This window comes from Ammospiza caudacuta, chromosome 12 (assembly GCF_027887145.1).
Source record: "Ammospiza caudacuta isolate bAmmCau1 chromosome 12, bAmmCau1.pri, whole genome shotgun sequence".
Lineage (NCBI taxonomy): Eukaryota > Metazoa > Chordata > Aves > Passeriformes > Passerellidae > Ammospiza > Ammospiza caudacuta.
In genome coordinates this window covers 21239200-21266964 of record NC_080604.1, presented here as the reverse complement: position 1 = coordinate 21266964, position 27765 = coordinate 21239200, and the positions used below count along the sequence as shown (strand labels likewise).

Genomic DNA, 27765 nt, shown 5'->3' with positions numbered 1-27765 from the left:
CCCATAAGGAAAATCTGCCAGAACACCTCAATTGCCTGTTTTTTTTGCAAACTGTAAAATAAACTTTGTCCTGAAAGCAGAAGGAGGACTTCCCAGCTCTGTTTTCCACAAATAAGACAAACTCTCCCTGCCACGGGCATCCACTCTCCACCCTGCACAGCTCTGCTCTTTGCTGGGGATTCTGCCCACTTATGGGAGAATGTTTTTTGGGGGTGATGAGTGTACAGAGCCTGACCCGTGGAAATGCTTGCTAGTCCCAGCCAGCTTAAAATGAGACCAGCAGCACAACTACATCGGGAAGAGCCCTTGTATCCTGCACATTCTCCTACTGCAACACCCAAAATCTTGATGCAACTTAAAGTCGTCTCACAGAAGAAAGCAAGAACAAACCTCACACAGAGACAGTTCCCTCACACCCTTCCAGAGCCAGTACGAGCCCTTGGAAGGATGAGGTGACACTGGAGGAGGCACAGTGGGGAACAACAGCACAAACAGCACTGTGGGGTCTGGGCTCACAGATGGCCTTGGGAGCTTGGGAGACTCGGGACCTGCCCTGCTGATCTGAGTTCCTCCTGCATCCCTGTGGGAACACACAGGGCTGGGTCACTCAGCTCAGCCATGGCAGGAGCATGGATCCCATGGCAGAATAATGGATCCCATATCCCATGGTAGAATCATGGATCCCATATCCCACAGCAAGAAGATGGATCCCATATCCCACGGCAGGAGCATGGAGTCCGTATCCCACAGCAGAATCATGGATCCCATATCCCATGGCACAATCACGGGTCCCATATCCCATGGCAGGATCATGGAGCCCATTCCCCACCGAACCAGCAAGTGCTGCGTAGGTGTGAGAAACAAGGAAGTCTGCAGACTCCCCAAAAGAAAAAAAAAAAAGTGTAAGATCTCCTTGAGAGACAGGGGAATTAAAGAAAACCATAGCAACAAGTCAGTCCACCTACCCAAACCACCCACCCACCACCAGTTTCATTTGCTGACGCACTTCAAAAACAAGCTGGCTCCTACCCGCTCTGGAAGGTGAGCAAGCCCTGAGAGCTCATTAAATTCCCTTCTCAGCTACTCTTGTGTGCCTGCAGCTAGTGAGCAAGTGGGATATAAATAGAAGTTATATAACAGCGCTTTGTTGATTCCTGTGCTTACCAAAAAAAAGGCAGCATGACCTTGTTTTGCTGAATAGCTTTGCCTCTGCCTGCTCCGGGAGGACTTTAATCCTGCTAGGGATCATCTTGAAAGTTTATGTTGGACCTGGATCCCATGGAGAGGAATTGGGAGAATTCCTGATTTACCTCCCTGCTCGCTCCCTGCAGGACCAGGATGCCAGTGGAATGCTGAGAGGAGTGCCACAGAGGAGGTGGCACCCAGCCATGAACACCACGAGGCCACCAAGGCACAGCTGAACCCTGAGCTAGAGCCTCTTCTCCTTTTTTTCCACCTACGCTGCTCAACCACACAGATGGGCACCTCAGAATCCAGCAGGAAACTTCTCTTTGGGAAAAAAGACTGGAGGATGCTCTGCTCCAGGAATACTGACGGCCCAGCCGCACCTCAGGAAGCAGCAGGAGCTGCAGCTCAGGAGCAAAGATGAGGTGCTATTGTCACCATCTCACCTCATCCAGCCTCAGTGTCACCTGGGCACACCAGTGCCCTGAATGAAAACAGAACCTCCCCTGCAGGAAGGATTCCTCACACTGCATTATCAGGAGGGCTGGGCTGTTTTGAACATGGTGGTACCCAACAGCTGAGGGACACTGAGACTTCACCGTGCTAAAAACATCAAAATATACAAGGAGAAGATGGGTGTGCTCCCACAGGCTTGGCAGCCCCGTCTCCTTATGTGCTGTGGAGCTGCAGAGCATCAGGACAGAGGTTCCTCATGGCCTGTGCCTCCTCTGGAAGGGAACTCCACTGTCAAGGAGGTCAGGATTTGCACAAGGTTTCCTTCTGGAGAGGGCTCTTTCAGAAAAGGACAAGATCTCTGCCCATAGTTGATGATGCAGGTCCTTATCAACAGGATTTTAATGTCATGTTCATGACATAATCAGATTTTTTTTTAAAATGTTGTATTTTATCTCAAGTAAAAACACATTAAAACAGTGAAAGACACAGGCAGGTGATTGTTTAACATGTGCCAAGAGATTGCTGGGTGTGCACTGGTTTCCTAAACAGGTACCATTAAAACAATGTAAAAAAAGATACCACATCCTCTATCACAGAAATCTGTCTGTTAGAAGCAAACAGACAATTTAAGACTTGTTTTATCAATGATCAAAAGTTTTCAAGTGGTATTTACAGAAGTTTAGTGACCCAAAGACATTTTTGCCTCTGCAGCCTTTGCCATTGCATACAACTGCCTGTGCTCACTGCTATCTATAACTGCTGCAAATCTTGCAATAAATAAATCTGATTTTAGAAGTCCAAACCACAAATTAAAGCACTATTGTGTCACTAAGCCAACATCTTACCCCACGAGTACTCCTGCAATGTTTTGCAGAGTTTTCCCCCCATTTTGCAGGGCAGTCACAGCCACATAAAAAAAGAAACAAAGTGTTCCTGCAACCAAATAGGACATTTTGGTCACAGTACTTCACAGCCAGTGCTACAATGAGCTCAAGGACATAAATTTGTCTGGAAGTCCCTGCTCTCTCAACCCCAAGGGCTGTGGCTGACCAGCACCAGTGGCTGGTACCCCAGCTCTGGGATTCCCTGTGTCCCCCAAGTGCCAGAAACACAAAGAACTGCATAGCTCTGGATTCAATTCCTTTTGTGCATCAATCCTGCAATTACATAATAACTATCAATCATCTCTGGACAGCTGGAGGCACAGAAAAGGAGACCACAATTCATTCTGGTGGAGTTTCCTCGCTGGTGGCAAGGCATGAGGAGAAATGTTGAGAAATATCAGCTGAGTCCAAGTATGGAGCAAGACCAGGCTGGATGGGAGAGCTGTGTGAGTCTAGAACTCCCTACCAAACCTGACTGATGAGGAGCTGGCTGCTGAGATTTCTGTGCCCATGGCAGCTGCTCCAGGGACAGCACAGCCCCAGCCCCAGCAGGCACGCAAGGGAGGGCACACAGATCCTCTCAACCAAAGAGCTCTGGAAGTTCAAACAGCTCAAAGCCTGAAGCTTTTTGCACTGTCACATCTCCAAGGAGCCTCACACACCCCAGTGAGCTCCAAGCCACCACTGCACACAGCACTGATTCACTGCTGCCATGCTGGGATGGAGGCACAACTCTCATCAGTGCAGCCTCGAGCCAAGGTGGCCCCTGGTCCTCATCCCATCCTCAGCTCTGGGGGACAGAGCTGTGCAGCACATGCCACCATCATCCTCTGCAAAGAGCAGCAACTCTGCTCACATGCCTTAAAGCCAGGAGAAAATCTCACTTCCTGAAAAAAATCACCTTTTCCTTGTGGGCCAACTCTCACCCTCCGTGACTGCAGCCCACCTTGGGGACAGCAGTGGACAAAGAGAACTGAGGCACCGCCACTCTCAAGTGGCAGAGGTGCATTGTGTCACCTTGGGGCAGCACTTTAAACACTGCCTGCAACAACCAGTGTCATCAACCTCATTTTACCTTCCCCTGCTGAAAGCACCAACATGTGCGTGTGGGTAATTTGTCACGCAGGCTGACTTTTGAGAAGATCCCTAATTAAGGGAGCAGAGTCTCCATGGAGAGGTGTTATGTAAGGGGCTTTACTTGCCATTAACTTCCACCGACCCAGGGAAGCCGAAACTCTTGGAGGTGAGGCAGAGCAACAGCACATGGGATTTTTATTTAGCAGATGAGACAGGAGCGTTGCAGGACGAGTCCTCAGCAATTTCCTGCACTGTCACTCACTGGCTGTACCACAGGAGAGCCTGGCCCTGCTGCCATGCATGTGGGGAGGGACTGAGTGCTCATCCCTTCCCAAGGAGATGCACTCTGAGTGCCCAGGAGAACCAGCATCCAGCAGAGCACTCCCTGCTCTGGAGAAGGGAGCCCAAGGCAGCACCAGCACGGCCTGGTGAGCCCAAGGCAGCACCAGCACAGCAGCCAGGCACTGGCACCTGGGCAGGCTCAGCCCTCACCCTCTGGAGCAGAGCATGGGGCACCCCCAGGGCTGCTCAGAAGCGCTGAGCCAGCGCTCCCCAGGGGGATGCTCAGGGTTATATAAATTAATAGAGGGGTTGATGTAATTTGCAGCTCAGTGAGTCGCAGCATTTGTCAAGTTAATTTGTTGTCTGGTGCTGACCCCGTGGTTCCACCTCTGCTTCTGTCTCTGTGCAAACGAGGGCAGGCTTCACACTGAAACCCAGGGCTCCTGCTGAGCCGGAGTGACAGCCACCGCAAGGTCACCACCATCCTGCTCCCAAAGAACCTGACGGTGTTTCTGAGTGAATTCCAGAAGCTAAAGCCCAGAAAGTTTCCACCCAGAGAGCTGGAAGCGGGCAAAGCCCTTCCCAGAAGAGCTAATTTGCCACATTCACATTCACCCCTGCAGCAAAACACGGAGCAGCGTGGGATCCAGGGTGCCACACACCACCAGCCCAGCCGCCTTCCTCAGGTGAACCAGGGGCCTTTTCTCTTGTCCTGCTTCTCCCCCACATTCATTTTCTTAACAATACAATAAAAATCCCTCCTCCAATTACAATAAGGAACGTTTCGAGATTTGCTTTTCTGCTGGAGTTGGCAACCACCTACTTTGCCTGCCCTTAATGCTGGCCCTGCCTGCACCTAATGAAACAGCAACACCTATTGCAGTTATCCCTTCCCAGCATCATGGGGATGTGCTCTCCCACTGAAGCTCATGGGAGTTACCTGGGAACTCCCATTATTAACCATATTACAATCATCATGTGCCAGTTCCTGTGCGTTGGTACAAACCTTCTGCTGCACTCCGGGCGGAATCAATTTCCCGTGTGAAAACCTGGAGTTAAGAAAATGCCATGCAGGGGTGACACATTTCTGGCTTTGCTGCCAAAGAGCCTTTTTTACATAACCTGTCCCTACCCCACCACTTTCCTATCCTCAAAGGCCTGTAGATAGAGGCAATTGAAGTTCAGTAGAAATTATTCAAACTGAGCACAGAACAAACTGGTTTGGAACACTATCAATCAAAAGCTGCTAATAATAAAAAAAAAATTTTGTTAAGTGAAGATAAAGACGAAGCTGGCTGGTTTGGCTAGGTCAACTTTCCCAATGACAAGTGCATCTGATGCAAAATGAACACAGTTATTAGTCCAGAGACTGGGGATGACTCTTCCACTGGCACTTACTGGAAACGGCAGAAGAACTGCAGAAAATTCACTCTGCAGGTTGCAGAGGTTGCCAAGCCCTACCTACCCACTCTGCAAAACTTATCAAAGAACATTAGAGAGAGACTGATTTCCACAAGCAGCCAAATCTTGCAGCGTGTTTTGTAAAAATGAATTCCCGCTAAGGGGAGACCATCACTTCGCTGCACTCAGTAAATCTTCCCTGTGTCACAGCCAAAGGCTGCTGTACAAAACCAATCAGCTTTGCAGATTAGCAAGTACCCACACAGCTCTCCTGAGCAGCTGGGCTGCACCAGGGCCCTCTGCATTGTGAGCCATTCTTCCTACGTGGGGACAGCAAAGCTTGGTGACATGAGTTCCCTGTCTCAGGATACCAGTTTAACCTGGCCATCCCATCCCATCCCTCAGCAATTACCCGGGGAGATACAGCCCTGAACTCATGATTTTACTAAAGAGCAAGCCTCCACCTTTGCTTTCATTCCCAGTGTGGAGGCAGCTGTTCTCCAGAAGTCAAGCTTTGTGGTTGGTGTTTTCCCCACTGGAGCTCTCCTGAGAGCTCACAGTGCCGAGGACATGCTGTTCCCAACTGTCACTGCCAGCATCCCACGGGCCCCCATGTGCTGGAGCCACTGCAAGGCACCAGAAAACTCTCTCCCCACCACCAGGAGTTTAACCAGCGTGGAGGAAAGCCACAGAACACGTCTGTGCACTGACCATGCCCCTTGTTTGCTGTGAAGTCCATGGAGTGTTGCAGCACGGAACACGCACATCCCAACGGCTCCACGGGGTTTTTCAATAACATCCCCTTCGTGCTTTGCATGCATGAGTAAGAGCTGCTGGGTGTGTCCGAGCCCTCAGAGCTCCCAGCATTAACTGTAGGCATCACAAGTCATTTGGTTCCTAAAATATTCTGTACTTGAAAGCAGCCCACACTGCAGCAGAGCCCCCTCCCAGCCCATCCCGCAGGAGCACGCACCCAGGGACTGCTGGCTGCACTTATCCCTGCCTGGGAAGGATGGAAAATAGCCACTCTGGGCTCTGGAAGCATGTTTGGAGAGGCTGGAGTGCAGCAGGGCCTGGCAGCAGGGCACACTGTGGGGTGGAAGTGCCCCTGCCCTGAGAGCCATCCATCACTCCTGACCACAGGGCTATTCCACAGCCTGCCAGCTCCTGCTCACAGACAGCAAAGCAAACTGAACTGCCTCCCTTTTGGGCAAAAGGGTGTCTTTGGAGAGGGACTGCAGATTTTCCTGTTGGTTTGCAGTGGGTGAGCTAAGGAATCTGCTCCCAACATGGATTTGTGCACTGTGGGAGTGACTCTGCCCAATCCTTTAGCACTGAGGTCCAGCACAAGCCAAGGATCTCCATGTCAGGCTGGTGCAGTTTGTTTTTCCTTCCAGCATGACAGTGAGAGGTTACCTGAGGCTCCCTGAGAGCTGCAAGGATGAAAGCTCAGCTTCCTTTACATTAGGGAAGAGCAGGAAACTTAAAGGAGTGACTGTCCCCCAGGAATGTTAATCCTGTCATTGCAGTTTAAGGTGACACAGGATTTTCAACACTCAATTCCTATTTTATCCATTGCAAAGAACTTTCATTCCAGAGCTTATACACAGGGGATTAATGAGGGCACTGATTACAGAGACAGAGTGAAGGAGCCCAGAGACATTCCCTGTTTTCTCAGGGGAAGTTTGCATGGACACAGGAGGTGCTGCTGTAGGGATCTAGTGTGTGTTTGAAGCACAACAATCAGTTACAACTGCTCAGGACTCAGCCCCACAGACAGACTGCAAACACAGCATGTGCAGAGCTAAACAAATAAGGTATCACAGATTCAATCATCTTTGTAAGCAAGTTCTGCTGTAATAAGGTTTTACTTTCCATTTGGAAGAGTGTAAGAGCTCGCTGGTGTGTGTTCATTAACCCACACCAGGGTCAATTTTCTTATAGGGGAACCTAATCCTTATTGAAAACACACAAAGGAAGAACAGTGAGATTGCTGGAGAATGGTGGTGGTCTAGAGTTTACCAAACACTTATGTCAAATTCCAGTCTGAAATGGAACAGCTCATTGTAAAAGTCTCTGAGCACGTTACAGCTACTTAAGTTATTTGTAAGAGCAGTCAATAACTTATCTACAAAGCTGTTTTATTACACATTCCTCTACACTGCCCTGGAAAAACACCTCACGTACCCAGTGCCCGTGCAAACATCCAATAAGTTCACTTCTGCACGGCAGACATTAATATTTCCCTTAATTACAGGCCAAAGATCATTCAGATAATTTCCCCTCCCGGCTCCTTAACCCTCTCAAATTTCCTGGATTTCATAAAAACATTTCCCTTCCCGACAGGGCTCAGTCACAAGATGGAGTTTTCCATTTCCGTACCTGTATCGTGGTGTTCCCACCTTCCAGCAGGGCAATGGCCAGCAGGATGCTCTCGTGGAACACTCTGTCACTGGTGGCATTCATGATGAGATCTATGACCAGGTTGGAAGCACCTTCTTTATCCAGGTGGCACTGCACATCTGCCAGGCTCATCTCCCCTCGGCTCATGGAGCTCGAGCCAGAGCTTCCTCCTGCAAAGGTGACCAGGACAAACAGGATGGCACCGACCCCATGGGGATGGCAGGGCCAGGGGGACAGGGCTTGGAGCAACCTGAGATAGTGGAAGGGCTCCCTGCTCATGGCAGGATGAGTTTTAAAGTCCCTTTCAACCCCATCCATTCTGTGATGCCATTAGTGAGGAACCTCAGATAGTGGAAGGGTCCCCGCTCACGGCATGGTATTGGGAAGTTATGGTAAATATTGCACATTTAGTTTTTAGTGTAAAAAGAGAACACTGCCCAGGGGCAGGCAGAGTGCCTCTGTCTGTCCTGCTGAGTGGATCTTGGCTGGACAGGAGACAGAATTTTATAGATAAGATACAACAAACAACCTTGAGACTGAGAAACAAAGAGCTCAGACTCCTCCATCGAGCACCGGGCTGGGAAAGAGACTTTCTAACGCATCTTGGGGTCACTCTGGCCAGCAGAGACCCTGAGACTCCCTCATTCTGGGACCCCTGTGAACACCAACCCCCCAGACGCCCAGGGAGGCAGCCGTGAGGAACAGAGCGTGTCCTACCTGCCGCGGCAGCCTTGCCGGGGCCGCCGGCAGCCAGGGGCCCGTTGCCGAAGGCGGTGAGGCTCTCGCGCCGGCCGGCCGCGCGCACCGTGCCGTAGTAGCGGTTCACCAAAACCTGCCTCAGGGCCTCGCCCTGCACGCAAAGAGCACAGGGAAATCACCGTGGCAGCTCCACGAACAAGCCAGCCACGCGTGTTCATCAGCAGCGGGGCTGCTGTTAACCAGCGCCCTTCGTGTGGTGAGGGAGGGGGAATGAAACCCTGGAGAGTTGGAGAAATCCACTGAGCAGCTCCTGAAGGGCTGGGACATTGGAGGGGTCTCATGGGGCTCAATAAGATTATGGGTTCCCCCATGCATCACACAGACAGCTGCACTTCAGGTTTTGTGTACAGTTTTCTAGACAGATTTCATTTTCCGAGAGTTTCGTTTTAATTACGTTCTATTGTCTCGGTCTTAAATGCAAAGGAGTGGCATCTGTATAGCACCAACACAAAATAAGAGGTGGATTAGAGGAACACCAGAAATGGTTTTAAGGAACAGTTTAATCTCCTCACACCTCTCTTGTTTTGCCATCCCACCAACCCTGCAGGGCTGTGCTCCATTCCCTCCACCAGCAGCTGACAGGACCCATCAGCTGCCGAGCAGAAACCCGAGCGATCCCGCTGGATCCTGGCTCTTTGTTCCTTGCTGCAGCTGCCCAGTCATGCTAGCCCTCCCACCCCAGTACAGGGCAGCTCCTCACACAACCCCAAACCCCAGAGCACCCAGAGCTCCGGCACGGCCCCAGCGTGAGCCAGCAGAGATCCAACACCTCCAGTGGAACATCACCCCACTGCTGCCACTGCAGCCCCCACAGGAATTCCCTGGGATCTGGAGAGCTGGACAAAGCTGGAGGCACTGCCAGCACACAAACCCTGCACAGGGATGAAGGGATTTTTGTAAGGATTGTTGTCACTGGGAGCTCCTGCCCTGCTAATGGCAGTGTGGTCACAGCAGCACCATCCTGGGACAGTGCTGCAGAGGGGAGGGAAGGGCTTTTCTGGAGATTCAGAAAAAAAATTAATTAAAATTTAGCCAAAAAGAATTTCATATTAAAAATATGTCCAATGAACTAAAGCATCTTATCTTTAGTTCCATTCACAAAAAGTGCTCATCACCAATTCATTGATTCTTCGGTTGTATTTCAAATGAAATTGGTTGTCTGACTATAGATTCAAGATGTCATTTAATACATTAGCTGTCATAAAAAAGAAGTCTTACTCTTCAAAATTTCACAGGAGGCCTTTAAAACACAAGTAAATGGAAAGACATAAATGTGCATTAATTGGCTTGTACAGAACTCCAGCCCTGCTTCAGTCCCACTGACTTTATACACAGCTGGCACTCACAAAGGTCACTTCAAAAGATCCTTATAACCCAAAAGAAAAAATAAAAAAGACAAAAGCCTATCTGATAATCCAGTTCTTTACCAAATTTCAGAAATCACTTCCACAGGGAGAAGCCCAACACCTGTCTGAGCTGGTGAGGGATCTCTGCCCTCCCCACAGGGCTGGGATTAAGCCAGGGCTCCCACTGCCACCCTGTCACCTTAACTCAGCAGCTTAGAAATGGTTCCTGGGGATTCTCAGCATGAAAGCTGCAGCCCAGGAGCTGCATTTCATGGGATAGATGGGGAGGGAGCAAGTGCCAGGGAACAGGATGCAAAATAAACACAAAGTCAGCGTTCCAACCAGCTGCTTCCAAAAGCTCCCAAACAGCAGAAAAAAAAGAAAACTCCCGTGGAAGCAACAGCAGGAGGAGATGAGCACTTCTCCAAGGGGCACACGCTTCCCATCACTGCCTGGGCCAAAGAGAGAACATGTGGGAGAGGCAGGAGACAGCTCAGGAGCTGCAGCAATCCCTGTCCTGGAGCAGCTCCTGCGACTGACAGCGACATGAGAGTGCTCAGAGCACCAGGCAGGGCTGGATCCACCGCCCTGCTCCCAGCCTGGCAGGTGAGGGAGGCTGCGTGACAGAACAAGGCCAAGGCAGATAAAACCCCCCTGAACTACATCTTCCTTGGACATGTGCACTGATTGGAAAGGCAGCCTGGCACCCAGATGGGCCCTGGGACACAAATGGCTGCAAGGGAGCTCTCTCAGCACCTTCTTCCTCCTCTGTTGAGCTAACTGGCAGTCATCCTGTCAAATGGCATTTAAAACAGGGATTTTTACTACTTACTACAAAGATAACACAATATCCAGCCTCGAGAACAGCTTCTCAGCAAACTGCACCTTGCCTGAACTCAGGAGGACAACTAAAGCTCTTGGAGCTGCCCCCAAATTCTCCTTCTGGCCCCTTGTGGAGCAGGAGGTGACTTCTATTCCACGGTCAAAATAGTTGGGGTGAGTGGAGACCTGAGCAGGACAGGCAGCTCTGGTGTCTGTAGGTGTTGTGTGTCCAAAACAGGCAAATCACCAGAAAATGCAGCAGAAACAAGTATCAAGCAGCTGTTTCTAGCCAGAGTGTGCTGATCCAGGTCTGGCAATACACAGTCACCAGCATTTCAAGCTCTAACTAGGAAGAAAAGCTTTGCTTCCTACAAATTTATCCAAACCCATGGTATCAGCTAACAAAATATGAGTACATGATCAAAGCAGAAGGGAGAAAAAATAAGTGGTATTTAAGAAATGTTCCAATTAATTCAGCTGCAATGCTTGGCTCCGGAACAGCTCTTTAACCATCCTGTTAGTGCTGTGCACCACTTTGACGAGGGCAGTGTGCAAACAAATATCAGATGTTTGGCACTAACCAGAAAAATCAAATATGGTACCTAGGGAAAAACCCAACAGTGTCCAGTTCCATCTGCATTCACACCAGGTGAAGTAACAGTAAGTCACACAGAACCATCCCTGTACCTGCATCAGCAATGCAGATGCAACACACAACTCTAAGTGATATCAGAAACCTGCTAGAAGCTTTAAAACAGAGCATCTTTCATGTTTTAGAGTGAAGCAGTTGTAAGTTGTTGCTGCTGTGTTCCCAGCTACAAAAGCAGAAGAAATGGAGAAAGGGACCAGCGATGCTGATTTTGCAGCTTGGCTGGCTAGGAAGGGGTGGTGTGGCCAGAGGAGCCAGCTCCAGCAGCACTGATGGATGTCACCTCACAGCAGAGTGATCAGCACCCACGGGGAAGGTCTGGACAGTGGGAATGGACCAGACCAGGACCTGAGTTCAATTTGGAGCAGCCAAGCACTTGTCCCTTCCATGTAACCCAGAGAAGGGGCTGCAGCACCTCACTCTGTCCATAGGGTTCCTTTTTTGGATTTTCCAGCCAGCATTCAACCACACAAGTTTCTTACACAACTTAGGCTTCACCGTTTACAGGGGAAAGGGAGAGATGGGTTCTGAATGTGCTCGACTGCTGTACATACCCTTCTATGGTCCTCCAGTTGCCTCTGGGGTAGAGTTTGATCAAGCTCCTGCTGCACGTGCAGAAAGTTCATTTTAAAGCAGAACAACACTCAAGAGAGACCAACAGCTTGGCACTCATGGGAATACTGGGGAGTCACAGCTGGATGCGAGGGGGGAGATGGACTGACAAAGCACCAGAACAGGACACCTGCCCTCTGCCAGCCCTGAGCCCTCTGCTCTGCCACCCTCACACAGCCCCTGGCATGCAGGAGTGCCAGCAGTGCTCAGGAAACACTCAGGCTCTGCCTGCTGGCACAGCTCCACACAGCTCGGGGGGCTCAGCCCACGCATGCCCATGCACAGACACACAGAACACCCCCCAGCCCCTGGACACACACTCTGGGGGTGAGGGACCCCAACACATCCCACCGTGGTCACTGAAACTCATTTGAGACTGGGGAGGGCTTCTGGCCCAGCCTGGGCTCCCTGCCCATGGCCAGGATGGCACTGGGGAGTCACTGGGGCACGGGCACGTCTCCAAATCAAACCCCTCTCACTGGAGAGATTCATTTCCAGGAATGCAACTTCCACTTTGCAAAGCTGAAACACATGATGGTTTTGCTGCTTTAAAGCATCTCCAAAGGTGTAGAATAACAGCTCTATAAAGGGACCCAGCAGAAACCAGGAGCCATCTCCCAGACATCTCAAATCCATTCGATGACCACTCAGAGTTTCAGGTTACATTTAAACACTATTCCACAAAATTTACAAATACAAAGGCCTAAACCATCACAAACACTTCTTTTTCTACGTAATCTCACATTTATAAAAACTTCACAGCTCAGAGAATCAACACTCTCCCAGATTTAGACTTCCATGCTGTTTCATTTAGATTTGCACTGATTTGGCACCCAGTTGTACAATCTACCAATGCCATGTCTGGATGTCCCACGAATTTCAAAGGAATTTAAGATTTGATAAATTTTCCTGCCTTCTATTTGGCAAATAATCTGCTTTATGCACATGAAGGATATGTTTCCACAGATCCAATTCCCTTACAGCCAGTGGCCTTGACAATGTGCAGTGACCCTGAGCTTGTCCACTAGGGCATTTTAAATGGGACACCAATTGCTCTGGAGTTATAAAGCTTCCACTAAGAACTTCCCTTTCCTTAAAGTATTGAAGTTTTTAAGTATGTGAGGCAAAGGGAAAACCAAATTCTGCATTAGGAGCCAAAATGAAATCTCATTTTGCCAACGTAGGAAAATTTGAAAGGAGACTTTTCCCAGTGCCACCCTTAAAGAATAAAGGAAATAGCTGAAAGGAGCAGACTTAGGATTAGTTTACAATTTTTTTTTATATTTTCAGACTACCACGCTGATGCTGTATTGGATTAAGGCACTTGAACAAATCTACTTATTTCCACTGTCTAACACCGGGCAGGAACACACACTTCACAGGGGTTTTCACCAACAAGACACTCCACTAGGACTAGTGAAACACCAATATTTGTGTGTGTACAAATATAGGTGGCTGACACACCTCTACAGGGCTCTCCGTTTCTGGAGCTTGCGGCAGCTAGTTGAAAGTAAAATGCAGAAAAATTAGTAATTCCTCCTGAATCTTCCATCCCAACAGCCATCCAGTGGTCAACAGTGAGGGGAAGGGAGCTGGCAAAGCACTTGCCTTCAGCTGAATCATCACAAATGAACTGTAGCTGTAATTACTGGTTACACTCTCCCATCCTGCTCCAAAAGGGCCACATTTGGCAAATTTCACAGGGATCCTTTGAACATCCCAAACTGCTTTGCATGAACTCAGAGGCAGAAGCAAAAAAATGAAGTTGCAGGTGCCCAGAGCACTTTGGGGACCACAGCCCCAGGAACTGGCACATCCACCCCAGTGGGGAGGAGGAGGAGGCCAGGGCTGTGTATCACAAAGGTAGCAGCTGATAATTTTAGCTGAAAAAAGGTATTCTGTGGATTCTCATCTCTAAACACACTTTGCTCAAGATAAAAGATACACGACACAGCACCAAACAGGAGCAAGGAAATAAGGGCCTGAATGGTGACAGCTTTTCAAATTTAAAATGCTGATCTTCAACTGAAACAGATGAAGACAAGTAACTTTCATCTAGTCAAGCACAGACACACAACAGAGAACTGAACATCCAAACTCAACTGCTGAATTAATTGTGGGGAAATTGCTGTAATTCTCAGGAGCAGACACCAGGAAATAACACTCTCACAACCCCGTAACCCCAACCTGAGCCAGCATTCCTGGCCATGTGTGCCACAGGCACGGACAGACCAAGGGAGCGCAGACTGGGAGAGCAGCCCAGCACCTGCTGCAGCCTGGGGAGAGCCCAGAACAGGCACAGGGAGGCCACAGATGCAGCAGGAGGAAAAATGAGACCGCACTTCCCAGGAAGGAGCCCCAGGAGCCAGCACTTCCCCTGCAGGGACTCCTTGGCCAGGAAAAAGACCCTTCTCCCTTCTCCTCCCAAGGGACTCTGCTCCCGGCCAGCTCCCATGGCCTTTGGTGGAGGTTTCCTCGCATTGTCACCGCTCCTGGACACGTCTCAAGCATGCTGATCCTGGTGTGGCCAAGTGGAAGCAGGCAGGGTACAGGAAGCAGCAGGTTCCTGCAGAGGAACACACCGTGCTGCCCTGCCCTGCCCTGCTCCCAGGCTGCAGCCCTGAGCCCGGGCACATTGTCCCAGTGCACACACTGCACAGCCTGCCTGGGGCACAGGAAACACCCCTGCCTTCCCTGAGCCAACAGCAGCAAGGCAAACAGGCCTGGTCCCTGCAGGGGAAATGAGCTCCCTTCCTCCTGGCCAGGGAGGCTGAAGCTCACAGGTCAAGTGGACACTGCTGGGCTGTGACTGCTGGGCTCAGGATTCCAAACAAAAGTTTCCTTCTGGGCACTGGGACAGCTTTCCCAGAGAAACTGTGGATTTTCCAGCCCTTCAAGTGCCCAAGGCCAGGCTGGATGGAGCTCTGAGCAGCCTGGGGCAGTGGGAGGTGTCCCTGCCATGGCAGGGGTGGCACTGGATGAGCTTTAAGGTCCCTCCCGACCCAAACCATTCTGGGATTCCTGGGCTGATACCTTGATCCCGTTTCAACCAAACACACATTTACATTTTGGGGCTGAAAAGCCCAAAAGCACAGATGAAGAATCACATAAAATTGATAGTTTGCTCCTTGTCAAGCTAAAATTACAAATTCCAGCTCACAAATTCCTCTGTGGCACAGGCAGCACATCAGAGCCAGCCCCACACACTGACCTGACAGCAAAACCACTGCCCTGGGCAATGCCACGAGGATCACCCAGAGCAGCACAGCCCTCAGGCCTCTTCCAGTAAGAACATAAACCCCAAATCCTGAAACTGTTATTCTTTGAGTCAAAACGGGGTCAAATAGCAAAGAATTATTGAGCTCTTGTTGCTGTGCTACACTTTGCACTCTCCTGTGTGTGCTGCAACAGCAAAATATCACCTTTTGCTTTACAAGGATGGAACAGGGTGGGAGAGCAGCCCAAGGCAGTCATTTCCCAAGGTTTCTTGTGCCTCCCCATATTTCAGCTCTGCAGCTATAGGACAGGGATGGTTTGGGGGCAGGGGCAGGTTTTGGAGTACCAAACACAGGCAGTGATCAGCAGGACACAGTGGGCAGCTTTAAACACAGTGGGTGGCCAGGTCAGAGCCCAACATCTGTGCTTTCTACAGGCAGGAGGGAAAGGTCCTTTCAGCTTGCTGAGCAAAACCCTCTCTGCTCCTTTGAAGCTTCCACTCCCTCAAGGCTGGCCAATAAAGCTCCTGATGAGCCATGGGAGCAGGGGATGCACAATCCCTGACCCGCTGGTGACTGCAGAGCTTCCAGCAGCACTTCCCCACTCAGGCCACGTGTGCTTCCCAGAACAGACTGTCTGACTCACGAGGGGATGTGTGGCCCTCAAAAACCACCAGGGCACGTGACAGCTCCAGGCTGAATGCAATGTCTGAGATACAGATGAGCTTCCCATCCTCTTTGCAGTTTGGAGGAATTCTTCAAAGTTCTGGTCTTGTTTGCTTTCAAAATAACAATCACAATGGAAGCTGCTTAATCTTTCCTTCAGAGAAAATTCAAACTACTGCTGTGATAGAGTAGAAAAGGTTTGAGGTAAAGCAGAAAGATTTTCATTCAAGTCTGAAGCATCAGAATTGCCTTTCTCCACTTTTTTACCCCAACCGTCAGTGAACACCCAGACCACAGAGCAGTGAAAAGGCCTGAAGTGCATTTAAGAGGCTGGTGGAGATTCCAGTTCACAGACTGGGGCTGCTCCAGAGAGTGGCTTCAGCAAAACAGGCTGGAAAACAGCTCACATTGTAATTAACAAGAGGGAAATCATCGGATCGGAAACTCACATTTGTGTGACCACACAAACACACATTCAAAAACCTGGTCCTCTTCTCTTCGGCCTCACCAGACTTTGGAATTCTGACAAAATAATGGACAAACCAGCACAATTCCAAAGCACCCATCTCCTACACTTCAGGCTGCCTCAGAGCTCAGAGGACTGAGAGGTGACAAACCTCAGCCTGCTGAAATGATGACATTTTCCAAACCTCCACACAATTCCTCCAGGTCTCTCCAAACATCCTCTCTCCTGTCCTGGGAGGTCCCTGAGCTCAGCACTGAGGAAGCTGAGCCCAGCTCCATGGATTTGGCTCCATGGACAGACAGTGGTGAGGAATGGGATGTCCTGGGCTGTGCAGGAAGTCAATTCAATCACTGAGAGGTCCCTTCTGGTCCAGGTTCCATCACTGAAAGGTCCCTTCTGGCCCCAAAATCTGTGAATTCAGGAACTGACCCAACTCCCTGCATATGGCATCTCATTACTGGGGTTGCAGGGGGAGACATTTGGCAGAGAGGAGGAAATAAAAAGGGAAAACACAACTGCAGAGTCAGCCAAATTGCACATTAAGCTTTTGATAGCCAGATTGTGCATCCAGATGCGAGGAACTAGAGTGAAGATTTCAGATAAATGTTATTCTGAAGCCTCTGCCTCAGCTCCATCTCCAGCAGGAGCTGGAATTCCAGTGGGAATGGCTCCTCAGATTGAATCCTGCAAGTTCCTTTCCACTTTTTCCTCCTTTCTCTGAATTTCTCTGTTCTCCCCTTTGAAATGCCATCAGTTCTTCCTTGAAAGGCACACAGCAAAAGCATCACCTTGTCTGATTCGTGGCAACAGACTAGAGCACAAATTATGTTGCTGTCCTTCATAACTCTTTAAAAATACCACAAAACTCTGTGCAGCCTCCTTGCCAAGTCCCCTTTGTAAAGCCAACACTGTTACCTTGTGGAGCTGAGGAGAAATTTGGATAGGAAATTTCTAGCCCCTGCAGATGATCTGTAGGTGTTTGTCAAACAAGCATTTGACTTGTTATGGAGAAGTTTCAGGGCAGAGGGGAATAACTGGGACCCAGGAGCACTGAACTGCTCTGACAAACTTCCCACGTTGCATTTTCAGGGATGGAGGATCTCAGCCCTGCCTAAATCAGGAGATGTGGGGCAGCACCTTGTTCTGGCACAGGTTCCCCATAAGACACATGGGATTTTGGGGCCAGAAGCAGCCCCCAGCTCCCAGCCCTGTCACAGACCCGGGGCAGGGACACGGCTGAACATCCCTCCCCAGAGATTTGGGTGCTGCCAGCTGAGGAGGAGGCAGATCTGCCACAAGGGCTGCCAGTGCCTGCACCCCAAGGGCACCAAGATCTACCTAGGGGAATGCCTTCCTCATTCTCCAGAGTTTTCAGTGGAGGAATCATGTTTTAACTTGGGCTGGGACTTTCCAGGAGCTGGAGACCTCAGTGTCTGCCCTTCACTGGGAGTTCAAGCACTTCCTCCTCTTCAAATCCTCTGTCTTGCAGGACTTCTGCTGAATGCACTGAGAGCTGCCTTCACAACACATTTTACAGCAGCAGTTTTAATTAGCAGTAAGATGGAACAACTACTATTTTTTTGGTGACAAGTAACTGTAAGAAATGTTCCAGCCTCCTTTTCCAAGGAGTTCACCAATTCCAGTCTGTGTCAAAAAAAAAAAAAAAAAAAAAAGAAAGAAAAAAAAGTCCTGTCCAAAGATCGCAGGATTTCTCAAGGGGAAAAAAAATATAAGGCAGCCCACAAAAATTTATGAGTGCCTGCATTTCCTCTGCTTGAGACATAACAAGTGAAGCACTGTCTAAGTGCAAAATACACAAGAGAAATGACTGCAGAATAAGATCTCTACGACGAAAATAATTCCCAAGTGCAGCTTTGCAGCTCTGAAGAGGTTAATACACTTCCTAACTCCAATCAAAAATGCATAAGATAGCACATATTTTGCACCTTAGACTCTGGAATTTTAGTTTATCATAGTAAAGAGCAGGGAAAAGGTTAATTCAGACAACCCCTCTGAACCAGAATTTTCAGTTCTCTTTCCACCTACTTGAAACCTCAAGACTAATGCGAAGAGGTGAAAAAACCCCAAACCTAAACTCTACTGAGTGGGTCTGCAAGTGCATTTTACTGGATAGAGCTGCCTGTAGATAAATCAGCTGCATAAAGAAGTGTCACTACTGAAAAACCAGATAAAACACCAACACAACCCTAACAAATAAATAATACAAGGGAAACTCCGTGCTGGGTTTGGTTGAGTGGCAGCTGGCCCATACCCCAGAAACAGCAGAACACCCCCATTTCAGTGTGGAAATTGGAAGAGAGCTGCAATGGTGTGGGGTCAGGCTGAGGGGAAGCAGAGCACCCCCATTTCACCCTGGAAAATGAAACAGAGCTGCAATGGTGTGGGGTCAGGCTTGAGGGAAGCAGAGCACCCCCATTTCACCCTGGAATTTGAGCTATAGCTGCAGTGCAGTGAGGTCAGGCTGAGGGGAAGCAGAGCACCCCATTTCACCATGGAAATGGAAGCAGAGCTGCAGTGATGTGAGGTTAGGCTGGAGAGAAGCAGAGCTCCCCCATTTCACCCTGGAAACTGGGATATAGCTGAATCCTGCAAGTGGAGTGGGGTCAGGCTGGGGGGAAGCAGAGCACCCCATTTCACCCTGGAATTTGAGCCGTAGCTGCAGTGCAGTGAGGTCAGCTGGGGAGCAGCAGAGCACCCCATTTCACCCTGGAATTTGAGCTGCAGTGCAGAGGGGTCAGCCGGGGAGCAGAGCACCCCATTTCAGTGAGGAATTTGAGCTGCATTGGAGTGGGGTCAGCCGGGGAGCAGAGCCCAGCCCAGCTCGGCGCTACCGGCGCGGGCCGCGGGCCAGCGCGGTGCCTGTAAACATCCCCAGCGCCTTTATTGGCAATTACTGCTGAAGGTCACACATCAGCAGCGGGCCTAAATTCCAGGAAAAAAAGCTCTTCTTATGTAACTGCTGCCTGAATGTTGGCAGGTGCCCAGCGGAACAGCTCACTGCAATGTGGCTGGGAGGGGAAAAAGGAATATAAAAAAAATAAAAAGCAAAGTAGGCCATCTCCCAGCGCGATCGGCATCCTGCGCGTGCCACCTGCAGGTCAGCCCCGACGGGCCCTGCCTGCCAGGCCAGCAAACACCCATGGCTCCTGCAGGATGGGGGTGCTTCAGCAGCCAGGACTCGCACTGCAGGTGGAAACTGGGCCGCGGTGTCCCCAAAGGGCAGCCGTGGCCGGGAGGATGGACAGGAACCTTTCCCAGAGCTGGGCCGGAGCACAGGGAGCCCACGGTGCAGCTCAGCGTGCAACAGCAGCAAATCTGCATTTGCATCACGCCTGCACTCCTCAGTGGGCTGAGGATTGCATTAACAGCGCATTAAGCTGTTGTGTGTAATTACAAGCAGGGTTTAGCTCTTGCTGTTGTGTGAGGATTCACACTTGGTGCAAGAATTCACCTCGGCCCCAGAGCTCTTCCCTGAGACAGCAGCAAGGCTCCATCAGGAACAGGATTAGAGCAGCTCCAGCCCAGGAAGGAGGCCACAACAGAGACTCAGCCCAAGGGCTTCTAAGGACAATGCCCTGCCCTGGGGTTTTGGCTTTCTCACCCGAGACACCTGCACAGAGCCCATGTCACACACGCCCTGCTGAGCCCCTCAGCTCCTGCTCCCACCCCATGCTGCAGGAGAGGCACAGAGCAGCCACAGCACAACCCAAAGGCCAGCTCTGAGCTCACAATCCCCCAAACCAGGAGAGAACCAACACAGCCATGGTGCCTGCGTGGTGGGACACAGTTCCTCGTGGTTTGGGTTTTCTATCAATGCTCCACTGCTTCTCCTTGGAAAACTGCAGCTCGTCCCTTCCAGCACAAAGGGAATTCCACATAAATCCTCAATAAAAGTGTGAGTTAGGACAACAGCACCACCTCTGCTGTTCCCTTCCTCTCCACTCCTCCAGCACCCAAAGCCCCCAAGCTCAGCCCAAAATTGTCCAGGGCTGGTGCCAGCCCCACACTCAGGGGATTTCCTGCCATTGGGTGGATTCCAGCATTATTCACCCATTTCCAAAAGAACACTCCAAAGAGGGTCTGTCCTGACTTTCTGTCATGATTTTCACTAACAAACATACCTCTCCTGGTGGTTTTTATATCCCTTGTTTTTGGGACTCCCTGCTCGCTGGGATTACCTTGCAGGACACAACTAAGATAACTCAACCTACATAAAAGCCACCATGAAATCAAGCCATCAACTTCAGTGGAGCATTCCCTGAGGGAACGAGGAGCATTTCAGCTGATCAGAACATCTGAAGTGTGCATAGTCTTGACAGAAAAGCAAGTCAATAATTTTACTAATAATGCAGAGTTTTGTATTCTTTGATTAAATGTTTGCAGTTTCCAGGGCTGACAAGGGGGAAAAAAGGAAACCAGAAAACCCCAGGATTTCTGAGCCTTGCCAGTGGTTCCAGCTCCACCTGAATCCCTTGCCCTACACAGCCAGTGCTCAGTGCTGATGCTTATACACACACCTGCTCCTTCCATGCACTTGCTCCATTAAGGAGCAATAAAATTCCTCCTTTGCAGCCTCCAGACCAAATCCTAAATTGTTCTGCACGCTCTGGCTGATTTACTGCAGGCAAAGACAGCACATCACAGCCAGAAACCAAACGGGTAAGAGTTTCACATTATGACTTAATTTGCAATTAAACAATTCAACTTTCTGTCTGAAGTTTCTCCAAGCTAAAATTATATATATACACACACGTGCTATTCTGGGAAGCTGCAGCAGCACATCATCCAAAGGACCTGGCCTGGTGGAAGCATTTCTGTGCTACAGGTTAACTTCTGGAAACCAGAGCAGGCTGCTGGGGTGTATGCCCCAGGTTAAATGGGGAAAAAACTGTTTTTTTTAACAAAAAAAGAGAGAAACAGACAGCAGAGCATCTCAGAGCACCTCTGTAATGCCAGGAGTGTGTGTGGAGCTTGGGGACACAGCTGAGATCTCACCCCAGCACAGCTCAGAGGTGATGGCACGGCAGTAAATGAACTTGTGCAACAAGAAATTTGCCTTTCAGGTCAAAATCAGACTGTGGGCCAAAAGCAGTGATGAGAAACCAGTTTCTTAGGGAAGGGACCTTCAGCTCCAGCCCTAAAATCCCCCCAAACAGAAAACACTCTCCAGCCCAGCCTTGGGTAATGTGCACATTATTTGTCCACTTTAGTGATAAACAGTTTGGCTTTCAAACCCATTTCACCAGGCAAGGTCCCCAAATATTTCATTTTCAGAATGAAGTTTACCCAGTGAATTCAGGTGGTTAACATCAAAATCAACAAGCCACACCGTAAATTGCTTTCTACAGATTTCATGACCTACTCCACTAAATAAAGGTCAGAAATGCTTTAGACATTTTAAGTGGTTGAGCTTTGTTCCAAATAAAAGGCTGGCTTGGGAGAGAACACAGGAAACAAAGCACTGAGAGGAAAATATTTCTTTTTTCCATGGTATTTCAGTAAAATAAGGTGCCAGTCAATCACTTTCTCAGTATTATACATTTATGCAAATTCCACACCCACACCAGGGCTTTTTTGAGCTGATGAGGAAGTTGCAGAGCAGCTCAGCTCCCTCTGCCCTGCCCCGACCAGGCTCCAGGCTTGTCAGAGTCCTTGGAAAGCTCCACGTCAGCTCAGCTCCACGCCTTCCCTCAAATGGGGCTTTTCACCCACAAACAGCTCCCCAAATCCTCAGGGTTCCACACCACCCACCCCACTGGGGCACAGCCGGGGCACTGCAAGGCTCTCACGAGCTGCAGCACTGTCACTGTTCCTTCTTGGGAACACAAATTCTGCACAATTTATGCCCCTTCCCAGTCCCACCTGCACCCACCTCCCTCCAGCTCCTTCAAGGACACCATTAAAAGTCACTATTCGGCTTTCCGAATAAGAAATAACCCCTTCACATCTGACACAGGAATGGTGGCCAAGCGCTACATGCTGACTGCTTAGAGCAGTTCATCCTCCAGATCTGATCCTAAACTTCACAGGATCTACCACGGCACCAGCTGACTGCAGACTACCAAAAATGATAACTCCCCATGTGGATTAATATTCCAAGAAATGACATGTGGAATTAGTTATGGTAACTATTCCCAGGATAGACACACAGCAGACTGAGAACTCCACTAATTCACTGACACAGGCACACAAATCAGAACGCTCAGTGCTGCAGAGACAGGACACATCACAGGGCTACTGGTAAAACAAACACCATAGAAACAACACTGGAGAAGAGAAATAAAATGAAAACCTCAGCATTATCCAATTCAATGGTAATCTGCTGGGAAAGAAAGAAGGGGAAGAATTGAAAGCAAGGATTAGTAAGAGAAAAGAAACATAAATTTCATGTAAGGATCTTATAAATCATTTAACACTCGAATGCTGCAATCCAACATTATTTCTGCAGTGGGCACGAGAAACATCTGCCAGCTCTGGGTTAGGGAACAGCCACTGCTGTGCCAGGCAGCTTGGGAGGCAGGATGTACCCTGGCTTTGTTCCTGTGCCAGGGACAGCCCACGTGGGCTGCCTGACCCGGAGCCAAGGACTTCACCCTTGGGCACGGGAGTGTCACGAGCCCTGAGCAGAGCAGCAGCAGCTCAGGGCTGCATTCCCACTCTGGGAGGGAAAATGGAGCTCCCCAATCCGAGCCCTGCAGAGCTGAGGCGAGTCAGCTGGTAGGCACCCGGGGAATCGTGCATGAATGACATGTTTCAGCACAGTGAAAAACTTGGGTCTAGCCTACACTGTCAATGTGGAGCAGTTTTGTGCCTATTAAATACTGCACAGTATGCTCCCCGTCACCGAGCCATCCTGAGCGCGTGCCAAGCGAGGAGTCTGCAGCAATATGGAAAAATTTCAGCCTTCCCACAGGCTCCTGTGCATCTGTGCTCTGCCCACGGGTTCTGCCAGCTGCTGAGGAGCCCCAGCTGTGGGAGCAGGGCTCGGGGTGGCAGGAGCACACCCGTGTCCCCCCGCACTGCTCAGGGCCAGCAGGACCAGGGGATCCGTGGGCTGGGAGAGGCACAGCCCAGGAGGAGCCCTGCACATCCTTATGTAAGCCAGGCTGCTCCTGAGGGCACCACAGGGGCTGCAGCAGGACCAAGGCACTGCCAGAACCTGCCCAGAGCTCTGGACACGGGTGGGGAGGGACAGCTGAGAGCCCTGGCACGGGGACAGCACGGGGACCACTGTGCACTGCCTGGGCTCTAAAGGGGCTCTCAGGATGGAACCCTTCCCTATCAGGAATCCTGACAGGGATGCCAGCTCTGCACTGCCTGGGCTCTAAAGGGGCTCTCAGGATGGAATCCTTCCCCATCAGGAATCCTGACGGGGATGCCAGCTCTGCACTGCCTGGGCTCTAAAGGGGCTCTCAGGATGGAACCCTTCCCCATCAGGAATCCTGACAGGGATCACAGCTCTGCACTGCCTGGGCTCTAAAGGGGCTCTCAGGAAAGAATCCTTCCCTATCAGGAATCCTGACAGGGATCACAGCTCTGCACTGCCTGGGCTCTAAAGGGGCTCTCAGGAAAGAATCCTTCCCTATCAGGAATCCTGACAGGGATCACAGCTCTGCACTGCCTGGGCTCTAAAGGGGCTCTCAGGATGGAATCCTTCCCTATCAGGAATCCTGACAGGGATCACAGCTCTGCACTGCCTGGGCTCTAAAGGGGCTCTCAGGATGGAATCCTTCCCTATCAGGAATCCTGACAGGGATGCCAGCTCTGCACTGCCAGGGTTTCAAGGGGCTCTCAGGATGGAATCCTTCCCTATCAGGAATCCTGACAGGGATCACAGCTCTGCACTGCCAGGGCTCTAAAGGGGCTCTCAGGAAAGAATCCTTCCCTATCAGGAATCCTGACAGGGATGCCAGCTCTGCACTGCCCGGGTTTCAAGGGGCTCTCAGGAAGGAGTCCTGCCCTGCCAGGGTGGGGAGGCCTGGCACAGGCTGCCCAGAGACAGAAGGGATGGCTGTCCTGTCCCAACCCTGCAAGGGAGGGAACTGGGTCATCTTTAAGGTCCCTTCCAAGCCAAGCCTTTCCCTGGTTCTCTGCTTGAGGTCAATAAACTGCTCCCAAGGGTGAGCTCTGCACCTCCATGGATGGAAGCACCTCTAGCAGGGACTCCAGGATTTACAGCAGGGTTTCTACAATCTAAGAGGGGCTTTTCCTTCCTTTTTTGCTACACTACAGGATGATTTTAAAAACAAAAGGTGCTACCTTTTAGGTGGTGACTAAATTCAGTTCTCTGAGTCACAAGGGAGAATAAACCCCACTGCAGTGCTCCCAGCCAGACAGCAAAAGCTGTTCTACTACTACTGACAGTCTATCTGTGAGCAATCAGCTGCTCCTTCCGACTCAGAAATCACTTCACAGGCAGGCATATCCTGACTCCTTATGTAACTGAGCCACTGCTTCAGAAATCAATGCTTCTGCCACACTTGGAAGAGTTTTTAGCACCTTGTGGGGTTCTCCATGGTCTGAATGGTGCAAGGTATGTTAACTGCAGCTTCTAGAAATACTGCTTCATCCAAGTTAGCTGAATGAAGCTTAAGAAACTCCTAGAAATTCATTTCCATTTTGGAAAAATCTCTCAGTGGCAAAGTACATTTAAGGGAAACTCTCAAAGCTCTGATTGGGTTTCACTGGCGTTTATTACACACAACATGCATCACACACTCTGCTTTTATTACTTAAGGTGACCTTGACAGTGGCTCCTGGCTGTTCCGACAGGAGAGGACACACTGATGTGCTAGAGAAGCGTAAGATGTGATCTGTGGTTACACTGAGTCAGTTCCACATCACGAAATACCAGCACCCATTAGGGGATCACCAGTCCCCCTCCTTCCCCAGGAGCAGCCTGGCCACAGGCAGCCCCTTCCAGCTGGGATGCCTCAGAGAAGGGACCTTGAGGAGGGCACAGAGGGTGATGCCCCGGCACAGGATTCAGCCACTTGGGCAGAGGACAGTGTGCCCCAAGGTGACACCTGTGCCCTGCTCCCTCCCCATCCCACAGGACGTGCTGCTTTCCCAGGGAATTCCCTCAAACCAGGGAGGCAGTGCCCAGCTGGGCTGGGCTGGGCTGGCAGCTCTGGGGGAGCCTGGCAGGGCAGGGCAGGGAGCACAGCCCTGGCCATCCCTGCCCTGAGGGCATTTTCCTGGGAGCCTCCCGTCCTTGGCATAGCCTGGGTGTGCTGGGAGCAGCCACACGTGCACACCCACGAGTGCCAGGCTGAGCCCTGGCACCACGGCCTGCTCCTGCCTCCTGCTGACATGCCCAGTGCCCAGGATGCTGCAGGTTCCTCTGCCTGTGGAGCATTTCCCCCCTGGCAGCTGCTACAAACCATTCCTGCTGTTCTCAGACTCCTCTGAAGTTTTTGCCCTTTCTGCTGGGAATTGAGCATGAGCAGCAGCTCCAAACCCATCTGTGGGGGAGAACCGGGCTGAGACACCCCCTGCTCCTGGGCACAGCTCTCAGGGGCACAGAGACCCTGCCCCATCCCAGCTGCTCCCCACTCTGTGCTCCCCTGCTCCCACTGGGTGCCATGGGAAGAACCTCAGCTGACCAGAATTCAGGAGAAAACAGGAGAATCTCCAAATCCCAGTCTCAGCTGACTGCAACCACTTCTAGAAACACAAACATATGGGAGCATACACACTGTCCTGATGGAATAAAGAATAGGTCTGTACCTACAGAAAAATGTTGCTCTCAAGCAGGCAAGAGTTGTATGTAGGAAAGAGAAAGAAGAAACATGGGTAGGTGTACAGAGTTTCCATCTATAAACCACAACAAGATTACTCAGTTGTACACAAATTCAAATCAACTACAAAACACCCTCTTGTTGCAAGGCTGCATGACCTGAAGAGTCACCTAGACCTGAGAATCAAATAAAGATGTTACAGCCTTCAGGAAAAGGTAACAAAATTGATATTTCAGAGTGCCAGCAACTGCGAGGATTAGACTTCACCTTGCCAGTCTCAAGAAGAAAAGCAGCAGAAACAAGCTTAACTTCAAATATGATTTGAAAGGTATTAGTTGACTAAAAATGTTTTGTCCCTGCTCCAGCCTAGGAGTGCTTACACATACAAAACAGCTTTAAAAAGCAGGAGTTTTATTTTCCTTGACTGAATAAAGGCAGTGTTTAACAGAATGCTGGACTGTACCTTACCTTTTCTCCATAGCCTCTATCTTTGGTCATCATTTCCCTGAGCGTCTGCAATACCTTAATACACAGTTTCTCCTCATTCTCCTCCAGCAGCTGCTTTGTGTGCTTAATTAACCTGAAAAAAAGCCATCAATCAGGTTAGTGCAAATATTCTAAAAATGGGGTAAGATGTATGTGCTTATCTGCACTGGTTTTTGCTGCAAACAAGGTTTATCATCATACTGCTACACACCCATGTTGGAGCCTCCTCTCCAGAGCAACACCTGACAGCTACCAGGGGAAGCTGTGGGCAGGAAAAGAGCCCAAAAACCCCTCTGGCTGCAGGCAGCAAGGAATCAGTGGGATCCAGGGCATGGTGGTGCTCCAGAACAGCCAGTTAACAGTGAGAAATCTATTCCACCTGGTTAAAACCAGACTGAGAGCCCTGGAGGGTGCAGCCCCAAATCCATCCCACCCAGCGCTTGGGACTGACTCAGTGCTCAGCTTCCACAACCTCTGCACGGAGCCCACCCCTCCAGGAGGTGAGGGGATCTGCTCTCAACTGCCCTCTAAATGCCCTTGCAATCTCCCCTTTCCTTCCCTCCAGCTGTGGTCATGCCCATGACAAAAACTGATCCTCGTGTATTCACCCAGCACCTCAGGAACATTCCTGGGGTGAAGGCAGTATCAATAACTGCATCAGCTCAAAATGTAACTCATTTATACAACTGCTCAGGACACTTGCATCCTGCAGCAAACAGATATTTTTAAGTGTTAGTTGGGAGAACATATCAACCAGTCTTTCCCCATTCCCACAAGCAGATTTTCCTTCCCCACCAAGGACAAATTACATTGACCATATTACAAAATACTGATTTTTATTTCAGGTATTTCAGAGGATATCAAATATTTACTAAGCTGGGTAAGAGGGCTCCATTCCACAGGGCACGGGAAGATTGGAAAAAAACAAAACAAGCCAGACTAAGACAACTTACTTGCAAATGAAACCTCCACTTTCACATTTCCTCCTGGCATCCGTGTTCTCTGGGAAGAGCAGCTCAGGCCTGTGGAGCACATCCACCAGCACTGACAGCTCTGCCTGGACCAGGGGCCGCAGGCGATCCTCCAAGGCTGACACGATGTCCTGGGGAACAACAGCAGGCTCAGAGAAACATTAACAACACATCCAGAGCTGAATTAATTTCACTAACAGTGGATGAGGGGCAGGACAGTGAGCTCTGTCCTGCCTGAATAAATTAAAAGACCTCAGGGTTTGGTCAGGTGAGATTTTCAGTCCTGCTGTGGCCCTGCAGGGGGAAGGGGGCTGGGACAGTGTT

General features: G+C 50.1%; 1 protein-coding gene across 1 annotated transcript in view; it reads right to left on the bottom strand.

Moving 5' to 3' along the window:
* ITPR1 (inositol 1,4,5-trisphosphate receptor type 1) overlaps nt 1-27765 on the bottom strand; it is a 160408-nt gene that overhangs the window by 48145 nt on the left and 84498 nt on the right. The window contains exons 37-43 of the mRNA XM_058813043.1: nt 27424-27572; nt 26453-26564; nt 22537-22563; nt 13341-13376; nt 11819-11869; nt 8406-8538; nt 7668-7858 (exon numbers count right to left, since the gene is read on the bottom strand). Of these exons, the coding sequence (XP_058669026.1) occupies nt 7668-7858; nt 8406-8538; nt 11819-11869; nt 13341-13376; nt 22537-22563; nt 26453-26564; nt 27424-27572 (699 nt within the window). The remainder of the gene's footprint in view (nt 1-7667; nt 7859-8405; nt 8539-11818; nt 11870-13340; nt 13377-22536; nt 22564-26452; nt 26565-27423; nt 27573-27765) is intronic.